The 19,923-nt window shown below is 47.4% G+C and overlaps 1 protein-coding gene across 1 annotated transcript in view; it reads left to right on the forward strand.

Annotated features, from left to right (window-relative positions):
* LOC138266175 (telomerase protein component 1-like) overlaps nt 1-19,923 on the forward strand; it is a 72,547-nt gene that overhangs the window by 40,561 nt on the left and 12,063 nt on the right. Inside the window, exons 9-11 of the mRNA XM_069214648.1 lie at nt 10,464-10,655; nt 11,963-12,172; nt 12,989-13,189. Coding sequence (XP_069070749.1) covers nt 10,464-10,655; nt 11,963-12,172; nt 12,989-13,189 — 603 coding nt within the window. The remainder of the gene's footprint in view (nt 1-10,463; nt 10,656-11,962; nt 12,173-12,988; nt 13,190-19,923) is intronic.

Consider the following 19,923-nt stretch of genomic DNA (forward strand, 5'->3'; position numbering starts at 1 on the left):
AGATGGCCCTCTTGAGTAGGAGCTTGGCCTTGTGGTGCATCTGGACAGATTACCTAAAAGGAAAAGGCTGGGTGAACACTCTGTTGTTCTGCATGGGAGGGTTGGGACTGTCTTCTGCCTAATACTCAGGAGTTGGACTTGACCACTGAAAGCCTAAGCATGGATTCCTTCCTCCAGGGAAGGAAAGGAAAAGGTTGGGCCTAAAGAGATGAAGAAATAAGCTGAAGCAGTAGCCTATTGAAGTTCCTGGGGGCTGGCCAGTTCTTCTCTTTAACCTCCTGCTGGGACTTCTGGAAAAGATCCTCCTGGTGGTGGGTGCTGTAGAGTCCAACTTTAGGTTGTCTGATGCAAGATGCAGGCCTGCTGCATTTATGTCCCTCTCCTGGCTAGCGTGGGCATGGTAATCAGAAGGAGAGGTGGAAATCTATGCATTCTTAACCCCACTTCAATCCAGAAACTGCAACTTACTGGCTGACTGAGAAAGGGGGTGTGGTCAGAGCAGCGAGGCATAAACCTATAGTCCTGCTGTTTTCCCACTCATGCGGGCAGTGAGGGAGGGGTGTCACCATATGGAGGTGAGGTAGGAAATGTTAATATCCCTTTCTGTTGGAAAGAGAAAGACACAAACATCAGCAAACAACATTCCCCATTACATGCTGAGGAGGGAGTCAGTGGAAAATATGAACACAACAAAATGTTGTTATCCTAGTGCAAGCTGATTTTCCCTGAATAAAACAAAAGACTATAGAGTGATAGGAGGTGTCCCCCAATGACCACCAAGGATTCCCTCACTGCCACCCCTTGACAGAGCCACTCAAGTCTTCATAACCACTCTATCTCAAATTAATTTAATTAGTTTTACAGCATCACTCATACCGTGTAGGTAGGGTGTCAGAGCATAGAGATAATCATTCCAATGTGTGTAAATTATTGTATAGGAAATGTTACATAAGACATGGGACTAAGGTATAGGACTCAAATATCATCCATACTGGTAAGCAGTAAAGTTTAATAGTGCTTGTTTTGGAGAAGCACAGGCTCAGAATTAAAAATGTAACACCAGCGTTGTGGGTTCTCTTTAACAATAAGAATTGATTGCTAACCGATTGCTACCTAAATGAGCCCTTTTTGCAACATTAGGATAATGAAAGACTGGGGAAAAAACCATGACACTGTAATCTATACCTTGCTGTTTGCACGAAGCTTTTAAATGACAGTTAATAGCTTACTGTCCTATATTAGGATTTTAACTTATAAACTGCAAGTTAAAAAAGAATCTCTCTGACAAATGCAGTAACACTCTGACCTTTTTAATTATATGCACTTTGCGATCTGCATGGTACACATTCTTTGCAGCAGACATAGTAACCCTTTTACATAGTCACCCTTTTATGATGAGTCAGAACTACCACTAGACAGAACTACGATCTTTTTCCAGAAAGAACATTAATCATACTTCTTGACATTTTTATTGTTGCCTGAAATTTAGCTGGAGTCAAGGAACCATGGCAGGAGGTGCTTTTAAAATCACAGGTACACTGGCATCCCCTAGAGCCAGCGCTGCACAGAACAACAGCAAGGCCCCTTCTTTTACACAAGCCCTTTATTGCCTCAGGGCAGTGGCCTGGTAAGAGGGGGGTGGGATTAAGGCAAAACACAGCTGCTGGGCCATCCATGGAGCAGGCAGGGGGGCTGAGGTGAAGATGGCCCAAGGCCACAACATCACCTGGCCCCCACAGGAGGCCCAGCATAAACCCACTCTCCCCCACCCACCATGGGTAATGTGAAGTGCCTTGGGGCGAGGTGGCAAGGGAACGCATTGTTTATGGGATGTGTATGCCCTGGGGCCGAGGTGAGAATGGCTCAATGCCAGTGCAGCACCTGGCCCCCAGGGAGGCAGAATCTTGCACTTAATGAACCCCTCCCCAGCTCACCATTGGCTCAGGGTGATGGCCCAGCAGGGGAGGGTGTCAAGGAGAGGCCACAGCCACCGATCGTTGAACTACCACTTCACACGGCCTCCGGTGCCAGGCCGCTCTGTTTCCCTTGTCCAGGGCCCTGTGTGAGCAGGGAAGGAGAAAAACACAAACCGGCCCGCAAAGGGCAGTGAGACGCCAGCCCATCTGCCAATGCCCGACTGCCCGCGTTGTCAATCCGTCCCGGCCTCTGTGCGGGTCAACGGGTCCTAGAAACCCTTGATAAAAGTCTTTGGTAACAAAATCACACAACCACAGCTGTCTGTCTGCCATAGTCGGGGTGTTTATTCACACAGCGCTGTGTCGAAGTAGGGCAAATGTACCTGTTCACAGCCAGTGATCTTCAGAAGGCCCGGTACATCCGCACTCACTCGGGGAAATATGATTTCGTAGATCACACGCTCCAGGCTTTGTTGATTACAAAAACTCTGTAAGGTAGCGCTTATTTCTTTCACTTTCAGGGCCGCCGGCCCCCTCCCTGGCTGATGTGTCCTGCACCTGCTCTGTGGGAGTTATCACAATAACTGGGGAGCCGGAAATATGTACACAGGCAGTTGTGGTCTAACATCCCCTAAAATCCCTCTCGGGTCCGGCTCACTGCTAAGGTATCCCTGGAATACCTGAATGGATAGCGCGAGGCTTGCAGCAATGAATCTGTGCCAATGTCTGTGAGCAGATCCTATTGCCCCTCTGCTGAAGTGTACAAATATCAAACCACTGCCATACATTCAGCCACACTTTGTCAGGCGTTTCTGGTGAGTACTGCCTACTCAAAGGCATAAAAATGGCCAGGTCCATCAACTCCTCGCCCTCATCTATACCTCTATATCTTGGCAGAATAGATGGCCAAAGTAAAGGTTCTGCGTGGAATCTGCCATCCGGTGGCTGGAGAGTGTCTAGTCCCCGACTACCCAGCTTTTCTTAAGAAGTCCAATCCTTCCTCCAGGTGGAGGTGTTGGGCATGTCAGACTCTCATCTGCCACACAGTGCCGGGCTTTGAAGGTTGCACAATTAGAGCTACTGCTCATGGCTCACTAGCTGGACAATAGCAGAACTATTTGAAAAGTTCTACCCACTCATACATTCTGGTAACTGCACTGGGAGCTAACAGTCCGCAGGAGTCTACTTCAGTCACCTGGGGTAGGTCATCTTGCCACCCCTTGCCTCATTATCCCTTCCTAAATGAAATACAGTGTCCATGTTCCTGCATGACCTCCTCCATACACCAGGATCACCCTATGCAAATCTGAGCACTACACTTGTTGCATTCACACAGCTCCCTGCGCACACTCACATACTCATTCGAGGCAAGGTGACCCTACACTTTCTGTTACTGAACCCTGGCCAGCCCTTCTGGAAGGGGTACAGAGTTGGCATTCAGACTTGCGGGTTTCAGTTAGTGTGCCTGGCATGCACTCGTATTTGCACGTCTCAAGAGACCCCCTAGTTCCATATGTAGCATATACATCTGACTTAATCAAATTAGGATTAGAGTGCTACTGCTCCTGCCCAATCAAACCCAAGACAGCTGGAATCAAAGTGCAGTTTCTGTATCCAATTTTCCATCATTCTCACCCGTGCTATATGTGCCAAAGACAATGGGACCTGAGGGAAGAATTCAAGAACTTCCGAGGTGAACCACAACCTTTGGATGGTTTGCCTGTGGTTCTTTTCCTCCGCTGTGGTGAATTTCCCCATGTCTCTGTGGACATGCTGCTTGCGGTAGTACCTCACGTTACCCACCTGTTGGCCACAGTTGCCAGTTTATTAGCAACGGTCACATCTCCCCTCAAGACCTGTCTTGCAAACACTGCATCCCGTGGGCGTTATTTGACAAGCATTCCATATGTCTGGTTCTCGACGGTGTCACATGCATTCCATGTAGCCAGGAAGCCACTCTTGCAGAAGCTGAACCCGACATAAGAGTGCATCCTGGCCCAACGCCCATCTCCTCACTCTGCACTCTGACCACGAGTTACATCAGGTGACTTTGCAAGCCTCAGAGTCATTCAAAAGACTCTGATGAGCACCTGACAAAAATAAGACCGAGAGATGTACTCACAGGGCATTCTGACCTGTCCGCGCAATCCAGAAATGCAGTTGTTTGCATGCTGCTTTCTAGGCACATGTGCCGAGACGGAGCTGCAGCCATTGAGAAAAAGCTGATTCGTATTTCTGGGTACAAATTTGGCTGTGCTGCATTTCAATCTACTATTGGTGTTAAGTGAATAAAGCCCTGTTTTTTTATGGGAAATACAACACTGGCTGGCCGGTAGGGTGGGTAGGGGTACAAGGGAGGTAGGTGTTGGAGGGCTGGGGGTCGAAGTTGCTGTATATGTCGGTGATCTTGTGGTGGAAGTAGTCTGATAACATGTTGCAGAGGTCTTGGGAGGGTCGGATGGTGTTTTTAGTGGCAGAGGGGCAGGAGAACTCTCTGACAATGCTGAACAGTTCTATGGCTGGTGATGGTTTCGATGCAGGTGGCCAGTGCTTCTTTTTTTACTCTCCCTGAGTCATCGGTGGTAGTTGTTGAGGGCGGACTTGTAGGAATCAATGTTGGCTGGGGTTTTGTTGGTGCGCCAGTACCTTTCCAGTTTCCTGCACTGACATTTTAGAGTCTGGAGTTCTGGGGTAGACCATGTGGCATGCTTGGTGGATTTGCTGGTGAAGGAATTTTTGAGAGGGTTGACCATGTCGGCGACAGTGGAGATCCAGCTGGAGAGGTTTTGGATGCAGAGCTTGAAGGTGTCAGCGGGGTTGGGTCTAGAGTCCTTGAGGGCGGCGATCCAGGAATCTTCTGTGACTCTGCTCCAGTTGCGCCAGCGGAGAGTGGGTGGTCTGGAGTTGGTGTCTTGTCGTTGCTCTATATTTAAGTGAACCATGTTGTGGTCGGTCCAAGTTACCTCAGTGGTGTGGGAGAATTTTACTGTGACGCTTGAGGAGAATATGAGGTCTAGGGTGTGTCCTGCGCAGTGGGTGGTGACTAGCTGGGAGAGGCAGATGATGCTTGTGCATTCGATGAGAGAGGTGGAGCTGGCGTAGTTTGAGTCTTTGAGGTGGAAGTTTAGGTCTCCCAGGAAGATGTAGTGCTCTGAGTCTTTCGCAAGGGGAGGGGTGAAGTTCGAGCTGTTGTTGCAGAAGTTGCTGCTTGGGCCCAGTGGTCTGTAGGCGAGGGTTTCCCTGAAGGTAGTGTTTGATCTGGAAGTTAAGGTGTTCCATGATCAGTGTTGTGTCGTCATCTGCGGCCTTACAGTGGTGGGAGTCCTTCTGGAAGATGGCAATGCCTCAGCCGAGTCTGTTGGGGTGGTAGATCATCTTGTATCTGGGTGGGGTTGCGGTGGCGATGTCCGATGAAGACGTGGGGGTGTGCCAGGTTTCCGTGATGAACATTATGTCAGGGCGAAGATGGTGATTGTTTCCAGATTTCTGTGGTGTGCTTGCCGAGGGATTGGGCGTTGAGTAGAATGCAGTGGAGATAGGGTCTGTGGCTGAGCTTGTGTTGGGTGTCGGGGTGCACCTCGGTGCAGTGGGTGTTCTATGTCTGAGGTTTTTGATCTTGTCGGCAGAGTATCAGAGCCGGGCTGGAGATTCAGGGGTTCTGGTGCTGGGTGCAGTCCAGATACAGATGGGCACGGGGGCTTGCCATTGGCGTGCCTTCAGTGCACCAGCAGCACGCACCCCCTGCACAGTGGCACAGCCACCGCCATTAAGTAGGTCCTGGGGAGGATGAGGCAAGACGGAGGAGTGCGGCGAAGGGTGGGAAAAAACAGCGTGAAAAAAAAAAGTGTGAGAATGCGCTGGGGGCTGGGTGCACAAGGATCAAGGAGACAGTGGCAAGAACTAACAACCATACAGCTTTACAAGGCTGAGGGGCTGAGCAATGAAACAAACTTTACAATAGTCTGGCTAAGATGCTGTACAACTATACAAGAGCTAAGGGATGAGCAATACTACTATACCAATTATGTATTGTACAACGGCACCAGGGCTAAGGGTCAATATCCCTATATTACTTGGCAGACTTACTCTATGCTCCTAAAGTGTAGCAGATGGCGGATGGAACCCAGCAGGGACCGCGGGCTCCACAGAGAGCTGAAGGCAGAGGCAGCAGGCTTGTCATGCTGAGCAATCTCAGGAGAGCTTCAGCGTTAGCAGGAGGGAGTCAGGTATAAGGACCTACTCCAGTAGAGTATTAATTTCTGACCTAATAATATTGGACGCGTTCTTCCCCTCCACTCAAGTGCTTGCATTCAGCTGCTTAAGGGAATACTTTACCACTATAACCCTCTTTGCTCCTGATGGTGCCCTCCAGAGCACCTTGTTCTAATGTGCTAATGATGCAATCATTTGCATATTAAACAGCCACCTATTGGCTTGGCCACTGAGTGATCTCAAAGCAGCCTGTAAAGTGGGGTTCTTGTATGTATGTATTGATAACAAAATAATTCCACTCCACACATCTCACACTTCAGCCTCACTGTCAAATTGTTTGACAGACATGCGTGGTCCGCGGTTAGAATAGTAAATTAAACCAGTTCCACAAAAAGTTGGTAGCACTTTCTGCACTGAGTGAAAAAGGTGCAATTGAATGGATAAGGTATATCTAGATTTGTGGAGCAGAGAGATGATCATCTACTATTCTTGGCAGCATTTTTGTTCCCTCCTAATGCCCGCCATCAGAAGACAAGAAGATGGCATTCACAGTCAATCGTACTATGAACATTAGTTGTTTAGAGGCTGCTAGCCTGTTGAGCAGGCAACTATTTCTTTGCATGGGTAACTGGCAGAGAGCGTTTGCAGCATAAGTGAGTCATGAATAGTTTTAGAGATAATGGCCCTCATTACAACCTCGGCGGTCTTTTAAAAAGACCGCCGAGGCTGCGGGAGACAGAATACCGCCAGTGCCGGTGGTATTTCTGGCTCCCTATTATGACTTTTCCACTAGGCCAGCGGACGGTAACAGTGTTACCGTCTGCTGACCTAGCAGAAAAGTCACATCAACATTGCTGACGGCTCGTAATAGAGCCGGCGGCAATGTTGATGTGCAGCAGGTGCAGTAGCACCTGTTGCGCATTTCACTGCCCGAAATTCGGGCTGTGAAATGCGCAACTGGGCTATGCCTGGGGGCCCCTGCACTGCCCATGCCAATTGCATGGGCAGTGCAGGGCCCCCCAGCGGCACCCCAAGTCCCCCTTACCGCCAGCTTTTCCATGGGGTTATGACCGCTGGTCGAAAGCCTGGCAGTATAGTGGAGGGGCCGGCGGTATGGCCGTGGCTATTGCGCCATGGCCATAATAGCTGGAGTAACACCGCCAGCCTGTTGGCGGTGTTACCGCCAGCCGCCAGGGTCGTAATGAGGCCCAAAGTGTCTCTAGTTATGCATTATTTTATTGTTTTAGCTCACCTTCTTCAACTTTACGACCATCGCCCCCCCTCGACCAATGCAGGGAATAAAATGATAAGATGCTATTGGCACACATAGTATCTCACAGAGGGGCACTTTTAGAATGCAACAAAGGAACAACACATGAACGCCAAACTCAATATGATACCAACGTGCATGTTTGAGAGTCTGGACGCATTATTCCAGCACTGCCCTTCTCTGTAGCTTTAGGCTATTCTAATTGTTACAGTATCTCTTGTTCAACTCTTATGATGGATAAATATATCATAAAATGCAGTGAAATATATATATAAAACCCAATGTGGAAAAGCCCTAGAGACACACAGTTGGTTAAAAAGTAACTACTATACTTATCATAGTGATATTGGAATGCTAGAACACTGCCTGAAGAACCAGAATATATTATTAATTCGAAATGATGTACTTTAATAATGTCTTGCAGGGTCGGCTCCTCCATTAGGGTGGAGGAGTCTCACTCCTCCGCCAGCAGCAGAAGCTGCAAACCTTTCACCATGAAGGGATAATAAACTATATTTATTATCCCTTTGTGGTGAACGGGACAGGATCATGGAGGTGACGGGCAGTAGGGGAGTGCACAGAGCACTCCCCTCAGAGTGCATGTCTGTTTGGCCAGCTGCCTCGGGCTCGCCAAACACACATGCGCAGTAGGCTATCCACAGTGTTGGGCTGGATAGAGCCTGGACAGGCTCCGGGCCTGCCTAGGAGTGCCCAGCCAGGGAGCTCCTAGCCAATCCTGATGCGGCTCCGAGCAGCGTCAGTATTGGCCACAGGGCAGGCTGCCTGCGCCTGTAGCGACGGCGAGGGAAGAAGGAGTGGCACATCAAGGGAGGAGGTACGTTTTTATTTATTTTAATTAAATGTTACCCCCCCTCGTGCGCTGTGCCCGCCCCTTTACAGGTCAGCAAGCCACGACTGATATCTTGCCTCACAAGAGTAAGCCCTGACTCTTCAACCTCGCTACCCCCTGAAAGTCAAAGCCCAAGAGGAAGACATTGGCAGTGCACTGTGTTTGCCGTACTACCTGGCTCATTTGGTTCCAGGGTCAACAGTGATTCTTAAGTCAAGGTTACCTAAGTGTCCTAGAGTTCTACAGGTCGCAAAGACCTGACAGTCCTCCTGCGGCCATCCAGCTGGTTTTCTTGCACGTGAATATGCTCTGGTCTTTGTGGACTGGGACGGGAACTGTTTCGTAGTGCATAGATCTTTCCCAATACAGTGGACAGACTGTTCAGCCCCATTCCTTCCCGCAGTGACTGGGGTCGAGGGAGATCCACATTCCGTGGCAGGGCTGCAGCTCTGCCAACCTTCCTGTAGTGCTACGATTATTGTCCTGTCCTCCTTAGGAGAGATGCAATCCGCGCATGCGACAGCTAAGACAGTTTCCATATGGATCTCTGAGGATCCTTTAAAAGGGTCACCTTTACATATTAGACTTGCAGGGCTGGCAAATATCGAGAAAAAGATTTCAATTTTTCAGTTTTTACATGTCTCTGAGGAAAACCAGTTTTACTGTGGCATTTCGGAAAGCCAGGACGTCTATCGAGTGATTTCCTTCTCTCCTTCCACCCAGTGTTTAATTTGAGCTGGTGGTTGCAAGTGGGTCCCACCGGCTCTTAGTTTTGAGACCGCACTTAACTTTGCTCAAGAGGCTTTGATCCAAAGTAAATGAAAGAAAAACACAAAAGGGGGCAAAGCAAGGAAAAGAGGGAGCGCACAGAGATGAAAAGAAAACCTGCAAGAGTGAAATTAGAATCAAGATTACACACCCTGGTAGTGGGCACACCTAACCTTCAATAGCGCCCCGGCTCTTATTCTTTTACAAATTAAGTACTGCCTCCTCCTATTTATTCAGTCATTTTATTACCCGTATTGAAAACATTTTGATGGAAAAAATTAAACCAGTGACAGGCCAGCACTTTGTTTTTCCAGGGCGCCTTTTAAGCTGTCAGAATAACAAAGCCCCATTGAACACTTATGTTGTTTTTTTCCCCTTTCAAACAATTGTCTGTGCTTTCAGGTAGGACAGTGTTTGTTTTCCAACTAGAAGACAGGCGGAAAATAGTTTAATGTCTGGGCATGATTGCAAGTGTGTGTTCCTGAAGAAACACTGGAGAGCCTTTGCACATCAAGAACGTGACTGAGGTCCCTCGTCTGGCAGACATCTTCAGTGATATCCTGCATGTGGACTGTTTGTCGATACCAAATGATACAGTGGATGATATTTGGGGATGGAGTTCATACCTATATGTAGTTAGGTTCTAAACATCTGAAAAACAAATGTTGTCCCAAAGTTACAATAAGCAGTAGATGCAAGATCAACACTGGATGGTGGCAGACGCCACTAATTAGGATTGACTTTGATGAGCGACAGTTACAAGATGATCGCAAGAGTTACATTTAACAATACTCATTTGATATCAGGGAGTGATCATGGTGCACTTGTATCATGTGATGTTGACCCTGGGACTAGTGAGCCAGAGGAGCCTCCTTAAGTTGACTGGAGGTGGTGTGTGATGGTTTTGTAGAAGATGACCAGGGAGATGAGACCTCCAGTTGAATTGCAGTGTTCAAGAGAAAAAGGTTCAGAAAAAGAATAATAGAATACCGAGGGCAACTAGGTAAATGGAGGGCGGTGAAACAGTATTGGGTTTGTGACCTAACAGTGGAGAGACTGGACACAGGGAGACATGGTTTGTCAAGGTAGGGAACGATACAATGGATTGATTTAAATGAGAAGCTTGTATAGGAGACTTATTGTGTACTGCGTACAATCCTGTCTAGATGTGCCTTGTGATGGGTGCAACATTTTAGCATTAGCATCTCAGTTTTGCCTATATGCCTATATGCGAAGACAGTGTTGCAATCACTGGCAGAATAATAGACAGTGTTCTGCAATGGTGATGTGTGTTCTACTTGTGTGTAGTGAAAAAGTTGTCTCTTCTGTTGGAAGGGTGGGTCGATGTCCAGAGGGGCTTGTTTAGGATACCTGGATTCTGATCTGCACCCTCTTTGGTAAAATGTAAATGCATGTGTAAGATGATTTATGATGGTTCTTTCTACAGCTCTCAATGCCTTCAGATGCAACAGAAATCCTGGACTGGCTTTCAGATGAGGACTTTCTTCCACCCACCTGTAGATGTATTGTTAGTACAACTGATCTCACTGTGGTGTCGCCCTTCGTCCAGCGGCTGGAGCCTCTTTCTGCAGAGTGTGCTCAAAACCTGGCCACCACTTACCTTGCACGCTTCAACAAGGTAAATATCTCGTACACACCTTCAGACTTCCTAGTGCATGAGTTTCATCATGTGTTGTTTCTTCTGTAAATGGACATTCACTTATAAACAGCGAGGCTGGGCTCCCAGTTCTGATGGAACGACATACCTAAGGGCATTTTTTATCATGGGAATAGCACAGACAGTGCATAGTGTAACAAAAGGTGGTGGGACACAGACTTTGTGGGGGGATATGTGACCACCACACCCCATGTCATCAGGGACAGTTTTTCCATTTCGGAACTTTTACCTACAAATTATTTCAGTCAGGTGTGTTGGTCAAGTTAGTTAAGTAGAAGCAAACTCAAACTACAATTGTAGTTTTGTTCGAAATTCCCTTAATTTGCATACTCGTGATTTCACAAAATTTCTGGAAACTTACGTCATATATGTAAATATGCAAGATGTGAATTCGGTATTTAGCGCTCTGTTTCAGTGTGAAATGCGTTCTCGTGTCCATTATGGACTCCTGTCTTACTCATGAGTTCCGGGAGTCTGTATAACGTGGAATTCAGGAATAAGCTAGGATTACTACAAAAGCAAATCACAACAAAATATTTGTGATTCGGCCCTAAATAAATGACTGCAATTGATGTTTTCGGCTATCTGAATCAATGGTATCTTTTATCCAAGGTAAAGTTAGACTTTCGATTTAATTAGAAAGACCACTCCTCCCACACACACACAGATATTTAAATCGTAAGGAGTCACGAAAGTTTACGTGGTGTAGCACATGTTGCATGCTGTGTAATAGATATTGCATTAAGATGTATGAATTATTTTGTGATGTGTTGACGGTGTACTGTGATGTGTTTTTGGTCACCATCGGTATGCTACGCAGCAAAACCAGTGTATTTTGATGTCAGGCATTAGTAGTGGAGGAGGAACAAAAAGGTGTCTTGTTGTAGGGATCTAAGAGGAAGGAGCAACCGTCCAATGCAGAAACTGCGTAGATATGTAGTTCACATGGAAAATGAGCTATGCTGGCATAACATTGGTGGTTGGCGCTACCCTGGAAGATAATGACTTTCGAAGCCAAGATAATTCATTTTCGGCACCGTACAAATGGAATTGACAGCATATAGCAGAATTCCTGTGACCTGTAGGTAGTGTGTTGTGAATCGTACGTATGCAGTAAAGGAGGGACTGTGATATGATGTTTACGCATGAAGATGGAGAGGGAATGTTTCGTGATACAGAAGGTGTGCAAGGGGTAGAAGCACCATGTGTCATACATAAATCAAGGGTTTATGTTGACAGTTGTCTTTTGTCTACACCGGGTCTATCAGCGTCTGAGTCCTGGCCAGCTGCAGCTTTTGATGCTGAAGCGGTCCTCCCAGAATCCTCTGTGGCTGACGCTGGCGTGCGAGGAGCTAAGAGTCTTTGGAGTGTTCGAGAGAGTGACTCAGCTCATCGAGGGATTTCCTGACAGTCTAGAAGGACTGCTGAGTAATATTGTGAACAGACTGGTGAAAGAGAACACACTGCTGGTGAAAGAGGTAAAGGCCATTTTGTTTAAAAAAAAAATCAGAACTGGATGGTGTTTAATAGATGAGGCAGAAGTTAGAAGTTCTTTTCGACGTATTTCCAGGCGGTAGAGGAATAGAGCAGCCCGTATGTCAGTTAGTGGTGGTACTCCCGGCCAGCTTGCGCTTTCGGACCCCTGGCATCATCCTTGCTACTCCTGGTCCTATGGGTCGCGAAGCCAGATGCACAAGGAGGAAGTTAATAGAGATCTTGTAGCATGTTAACTTTAAATAATTTTCTATCCTGACCCTATCCCAAGCCCCTAGCAGCATAAGGAGGCCACTTGGGGAAGTGGGGGGAGCTAACGGTGGGATAAGGTGGTAAGCACAGGTTTTCATCCAAAATCAAAAGTAGATAAGCTTATTTTTATCCGTGCATGAGGGTTCAATCAACATACAGAAAGTCGGAGCTAAGTTCTGGGTGAAAATTTAGACTGCAAAAGCACAATTTGCAAAAATGTAAACTCCAAAATATACCCTACCAAAATCATCTCCTTGCATAAATACCTCCTTGGACACATTGTTTGGTTTCCTAATTTGAATATTTGTCAAAAGTTATCCTCACTGTTTCACTATCATTCATATTTCCTGGACCTTTTTTGATCTCTCCCTCTGTCTTTGCCATTTCCTGGCTGTCCGAAAAGGTGTCTCGTACGTTTGCTGTTAGTTTTTTCTTGTTTTTACTCTTCCACCCTGCCTAATCATCTGTTTGTACCAACTAGCCCAGTCATCACGAAAGTACATGCCAAAGTAATTCAAGGTGTGATATTTTACTTCCATCTGTTACAGCTTCTGTGCCTTCTCTACTTTTGCGTCAGTGGAGTTCTTGAAAAGGACGTGCAGCAAGTAATGGCCCAAAGGAGTGGTTCCGAACAGTTACCCATGATGCACTGGGCAGAGGTGCGCAGGGCTGTCAAATGTCTCCTGCGATTCGGCCGTAATGCTAAAGGAATGGACACTCTTGCATTCTTCCATTCCTGCGTCACAGAGGTAACTCCATCCTGGCTTGGACCTTTTTCAGACAGGTGTGAAGCGGCTGTTCACCATAGCAAGCATACTGAGACTCAGGTGTGTACTGCACACACATACAGAGCAGATGAAGGGAACCGAAGCAGTATGCAGTGGAAGAACATACAGAGAGGGTATTACAGACTGAGGGAAGGGATACTACACAAGTGTGTGAACAGAAGTGCAGTGGGATTCAAGTCATCAATTACAGAGAGAAATGTAATAACCAGGTAGGTGTAGAGTGGTGGGATTCAGTGAGAGGCTTGGTTATTGATAATGGGCAAGTGACAGCACTTGTGTGGGGCGTGGTGAAAGACTAGACATCTATCCAAATATCTCACATTGCACAAATTCTTAAAAACCTGGCTAACCATGCATTATTTTCCTATTGTCTCATCTGACTGCGCTTGTGGCTCTGTTCACTGGACCAGAGAGAATGGTAGACAGCAGCAGTATGAATACCATGTAATAGGGGTGCAAAGGGTAGATCAAATGGAATGAATGGTAGGACTTGTAATACTAGATAGAATGAGTTTATAGTCCATGAAGTATTGCCCTGCATAGTCCCAGTTTGGCCCCATTCACAGGGAAACAATGTGTTTGCACCTAAAACATTTTATTTACAAATTTGTTCGGTTTAACAGAAGAACCCCCCCCCAACAATATCGGAGATCAGCAGGGAAAAGAAAAAGCTTGCTCTGCAGGTGCATAATCATAAAGGCACAGTACAACAAGTTAATATACGGATAGGGATTCAGGTCAGCCTCAGCCCAATGAAACATTAATGTGCGCACAGCTCTACCCCACAAAACATGTCACATGGCGATGCAATGAGCTACATGACAGTTTGCTCTCTAGCAGGTACAGATGATAGCCAGGATGAGTCCAGTCAGGCCAGGATGGCCCTTCTCCAGGGCGGGGTTCCTCCTCCTCCTGAGTGGCGAGGTAAGTGCTAAAAGAAGACCAAATGTCCTTAGCTCTGGACTGTTCTGGCAGAAGCTCCCAGTGAGTAATGGTGCTGCCATAGCTGAGCCACCAGGGGCTCTATTGTTATTGCGAATAGTACAGGTGACAACGAGCATCCCTGCCGTGTGCTCTGAGAAATAGGAAGGGCTGATCTCTCCCTTAATGCATATTATCGCTGTAGGTGAAGAGTAGAGAAGCCTGATCAAGCAGACAAGCCGGTTGAGGTGTATGCTGAACCCTAGGCTTGTCAAGAGCTGAAATAGGTATGGTCATTTCAAAGAATAAAAGGCCTTAGTGACGTCCAAGAGTACTGCCACACCGCTAAGTTGGGGGTAGCTTAGAGAGAGCCTCAAACATCTTATGGATATTGTTCACTTTTGAGCGCTCTGGTGCTAAGCCAGATTGGTCTGGTTGGTCAGTAGGAGGAGGAGCCTGTTAGCGAATAATTTCGCAAGGATTTTATTGTCGATGTTAATCATTGAAAGTGTTCTGTATGATTTGCATTGATTAGCAGGTTTGACAGGCTTCAGTATAGTGACAATAAGTGCTTTGCACAGGGAGGGTGGCAACATATCAAACAATAAGGAATTCTTGAATATCGAGAACGACGTGGTTAGGGCATCCAAGCCAGGTGCCTTGTCCCCAAGGAATACCCTGAATCACCTGGACAATATCCTTCTCAGTAAAGGGTAGACCAAGCATTGCCGATGTGTATCTTCTAATCAGAGAAGCTGTATTGTCCAAAGAAGTCATGAAGAGCCTCATCATCAGGGGTTATAGAGGCTCGATATAGGTCAGTGTAGAAATCAGTCATGATCTGTGGGATCTTGTCCAGTCATGTGAGGACAGTCTGTCAATCATCCAAGAACTCTGCAATATAGTTTCTGGCCAGGGCTTCTGGGGAAGCCCAGTCAGTGTTTTCCCCAATCTGTTCCCCTCTCCATAGCATCACACAGCAGCTTCCTTGACTAAATAGTGGGTCTCTTTAAAGACTGCTTCCCCATAGTCGAATAATTTGCTGCGCATCTCTGCTAGCATATTAGAATCTCCCATCTCGAAGTATGTAAGCTGGAGTTCATGGACATCTTTTTCTAACTGAGTCAGTTGTGGACGCAGTGCCCTGAGTACCTCAGTCTGTTTGGCATGCAAGCACCTTGGATGATGACCTTGAACACCTCCCAAAGTGTTGTGGTGGAGTCAACAGGGGTTGCCTCTCGACTATGGCAGAGGAGCGTCTTCCCCTTGCTGAAAGGAAGCATAAAAATAAAATGATAATAAAATCATTTTATTATCATTTTATTTCTCCGCTAAGGTAGGGCGGGGCCAGCACCCTTCACGTCACCAGGGAGGAGGAGTGGTAGGTGCGCTCTAAGTGCGTCTGAGGCCGGCCAAACTGACATTAGTACTTAGAACGCTCCACCCGGCTGTATTTCACGGCCAGGTGGCGACCAAGCACAGTCTCCCACTCCCTCCCTGAGCGGCATTTCAGCCCGCTCAGGCCAATCCTGGCACCTCTCTCATGCTGTGTAAGAGCATGAGAGAGGTGTCTGGATTTTGGGTGGGGAAGGGAGCAAGGCAGAAGCTCCGAGGCGGCGGGAGCGGCAGAGGCGTCAGTGAAGTGGGTTTTAAAAATGTATTTATTATTGCCCCCACTAGCCCTCCTGGCAGTAGCCGAGCTGGGAGTCAACAGAGTGTTTAGTGTGAAGTATTCCAGAATGTCAGTCCTATTCGCTTCCTGGAACATGGGGTCTCTCAGCTAATTCGGGGGGGGGGCGCCATGTGAAGGCCTTATAACCCACGCAGGGGGAGATCTCTAAGAAAACAGGGTTATGGTCTAACAGGGTCCTTGGGAGGTGGGCTGTGGTAGTGGTCTGCCATCTTGCAACCGGGTTCTCTGGTGGCATCACCCCCAAACCCCTGCCCTCCCCCCACACCTAAAACTTTTTTCAGAGCATCAACCTACCAGGCTTTAATGGGTCTGTGTGCTTATTCCCCAGTACTGCATTTCAATGCCTGCCTCTGCCAGTACTCCTGTGACTATGGAAGCAGGAGTTTCTGCTTGATTGTTGGTCTCCTGTATGGTTTTATTTATGTGCCTTATGTAGTGCCTCTACTGCAAATGCCTCTGCATAGTCCTTGTAAAACACCACATATAGGGCAGTTATTCATCTCTGGTCCTGCCACGTCGAATAGGCTGTGTATACTTCCCATTTAGTGTTGTGATTTCTTTGTGATCAGTTCTTGACTGCCATTGTCCTTCCTGGACTATGTCTGCCATCTCAATTTTCCCAAAATGTTTCTTGATTGTTAATATCCTTCACCAGATGTCTTCCAGCCCCATTGAATATGAGTATTTCAGCTATGCACTGATAGTATATGCTGTAGTTTTCTAGTTTGCTACTGCCCTTTGACTAGCTCTGCCAGTTCCCAAGGGGGTGGTATATTTCAGCCCTGTCTGCTTTTTCTAAATGTTGTTTGCTAGTGTCCTTCTGGAGCTAGATTAGCCAGCTACCCAACGTGTGATGTGTTTGAGCTAAGCACAGCTTTTCTATAGTTGTTTTCTTTGCTGTGTTCTTCCAGAGCTATATCTACCAGCTTCATTGAAAGCTCCGTACAGCTTTTCCTTGGGAGGTAGATCTGAGAGCTCCCTGGGGTATGCTGCTTTTCCTTTCTTGTTTTCTTGTTTGCTGGTGTCCTTCTGCAACTAGATCTCCCAGCAATGTGCCTTTTTCTTTCTTGGTTTCCTTCTTTGCCAGTGTCATTATGGCATTAGATTTGTCAGCTGTCTAGTGTTTGGTGCATTTGGGCTTGGCACTATTTTCCCTTACTTATTTTCTTAGGTGCATTTAATGTCCTTCCAGAGCTAGATCTGGCATCTGCTTGGATGACTGGATCTGGTGACTAAAGAAAGATGTACCTTCAGGAGTGGAGGTAGCCCTTACCCCCCTTAAGTGACCACAGCTCTTAGATATATCAACTTATCAGAAATCTTTCCAAGAGATAGGGAAACAGTTGTGATGCAAAGGAAGATGAAACCAGACAAAAAGAACGCTGAGTAAAATGTCCTTATAGAACAACGTGAGTGTATGTTCTTAGTAACTAATTTCCCTCAATCCAGAATGCACTGCTGCTGCTGCATTTATCTCCAACAGCAATGTCACGGAAATGATGACAAATCCATCTGGAGAATGGTTCATAGCTGGCACAAGCTCAAGTCAGAGTAACAGTCAGAAGGGAACCCCTAATGATAGCTCTACTGAATCAGGAGTGGAATTCAAAATAATAGGCAGCAGAAGAGGGGTCCAAAGCAAGGAAAAAAAAGAATCACAGCATTTTCCTTAAAGGTTATGTTAATTAAGGCAGAACAAGTTCAGTTCATAGACTAAGGCCCTCATTACAACCCTGGCGGTCAAAGACCGCCAGGGCTGTTTCGCCAGAAGCACCGCCAACAGGCTGGCGGTGCTTCCCATGGAATTACGACTGCGGCAGAAGTGGCGCGGTCGCACCGCCGGGACTGACGGTTTCCCGCCACTTTCGTCCCAGCGGTTTCCCTCCTATTTGGTCCCGGCGGTTGTAATCCCCCAGGGCAGCGTTGCCCAGGGGATTACGAGTCCCCCTCCCGCCAGGCTTTTCATGGCAGTATGAACCGCCATGAAAAGGCTGGCAGAAAGGGGAGTCGAGGGGCCCCTTGCCAAGGCCCCATGGAGCTTTTCACTGTCTGCATAGCAGACAGCGAAAAGCGCGACGGGTGCTACTGCACCTGTCGCACCGCCAGCTCCATTTGGAGCCGGCTCCCGTGTTGTGGCCGAGATCCCCGCTAGAGCGGCAGGCGGAAACTAGGTTTCCGCCAGCCGGCCCAGTGGGGATCTCCAAATGGCCACTGCGGCAGTGCGGCCGCATTGGCGGCCGCGCGGCAGATACAACTTGGCGGGGGGGGCGCTTGCTGCCCACCAAAGTTGTAATGAGGGCCCAAGTACCTAAACATTCAAGGCAGGAAAGCAGGAGCAGGCCTTGTCTACAGGTGCAGTCATAGCTGGTCCTCTTTCATACCGAGTTGCTGAGACATTGTTCATCTGTGGCTGTGCTTTTTGATACATGTTTCCCTAGTTTGCAATTATTTTCGTGTATGTTAGCTGGCTGGCTGGGTGTGTATGTGAGACAGTGCGAGACCCACCAGAGTGAGTTGGACTAAAATAAGAGTTTGCCTGCCAGCAGCTTTGAACTCCCTACAGTGGTGTTGGTGTAGCCACAGACGTCATTCTGCTTTTCTCCGCTTCTGCAAACTACAGATGTCTGCTGTTCCCACTGTGACCAGACCTTCTGGGTGAGTGTTAATGTTGGGGCTCCTCCACGGGGGCCTATGGTAGGACAAGCACAGAATCAATAGTTTAAACTCGGTGTTGGTTTTCCTCAGTTGGCTAGAAATACATGTTTTCTGCTTGTCTTTCTTGGTGGGTTTCTTATTTGCCAGACATTCCAGGGGCAACACTCTTCATCACCAAACACTGAAAAGACTCTACACTGTGATCGGTCGAGGTCTGAAGGAGGTTTCTGTTTCCACTACTGAAGTTGTCCTTGGCAGATCATCCTCATGGATGAAGTTACTGGGCAAGTCAAACAAGAAACATAAGAATGCCAACTGGGACTCAACCACTTCCTGACACTTTGAACTCCAGAGAAAGATTGAGGGAGTCAATGAGCCTCTTGGTCTTATTCCTGATCTTGGACTCATTTGGAGCTGATTCAGAGTATCATCCCTGTACAACCTGAATTCCAAGGTCCATCAGCAATTGAGCAGCAGAATGAGGCCTTCTGCAAGTCTATGCTACTCTTTTTTGGCACATTATGAGCTTCCTCTTGTTCGCCTTGGGGCCTCAAGGAGCCGTGAGGATCTCCAACTGGACTTCCCCCTCTGGTCCTCCCTAAATGTTAGCTGGAAACATCAAACTTGCTTTGAGTTTCGCACCTGCTTTGGTGCCGACTTCAGACCCTGCTCAATGACCTGCATCAGGCCCTCATGTATCGACATTGGTGCAGGATTAAGAGGCACAGCCTATTGTGTTCTATTACACCAAGCCAAACTAGTCTCAACTGTGACCAAGGCCAAACCCTGATCCCAATGGACCACAGCCCTTTTGCAAACTATCAGACTCTGACACTTTGCCCTTTCTCTATGGCAGGGCCCAAGGTATTCATAATTGATTTTGGCACAAATTCTGTTGACAATTATCACAATAGGTATGAGTTTGCCCATCAATATTTTGAAAGCCGTTAGTATGAGGAATTACAGACACTGGTCTAGTCTCACCTCCAGTCCTGCTACCAAAGACAGTGCCTTCTTCACTATGGCCATGCGAAGGGCAGCTGAAGTACTTGACTCCAACGTGACAACAATGGAGGTAAAAACCAGCATCCTAACATAAGTTCTCCAACCAGGTCAGACACACATAGAACCATTGCTGCTCTTTTTAAGGTCTTAAAGGACACTCTTCTAGGAGCATGGAAAACCAATACCGACCAGTCCAACCCACTCCATCAATCTAGCAAGCCTCCCAGCCATTTCGTGGCCGTGTATCTCACACACAATGTCTAGGACTGTAGGGCTAGTGTACGGCTCAGTCCCCCCACCCCTCCAGCGACCGCAGTCACAAAACCACTTTAGAGTGTCCTCCCAGACACAAAGCCACCCTGTTGGAGACAGGATCCAGCATTTCCTCAAAGGGTGGCAGGCACTCACTTCAGACAAGTGG

This window comes from Pleurodeles waltl, chromosome 11, assembly GCF_031143425.1.
Source record: "Pleurodeles waltl isolate 20211129_DDA chromosome 11, aPleWal1.hap1.20221129, whole genome shotgun sequence".
In the NCBI taxonomy this organism is placed as follows: Eukaryota; Metazoa; Chordata; class Amphibia; order Caudata; family Salamandridae; genus Pleurodeles; species Pleurodeles waltl.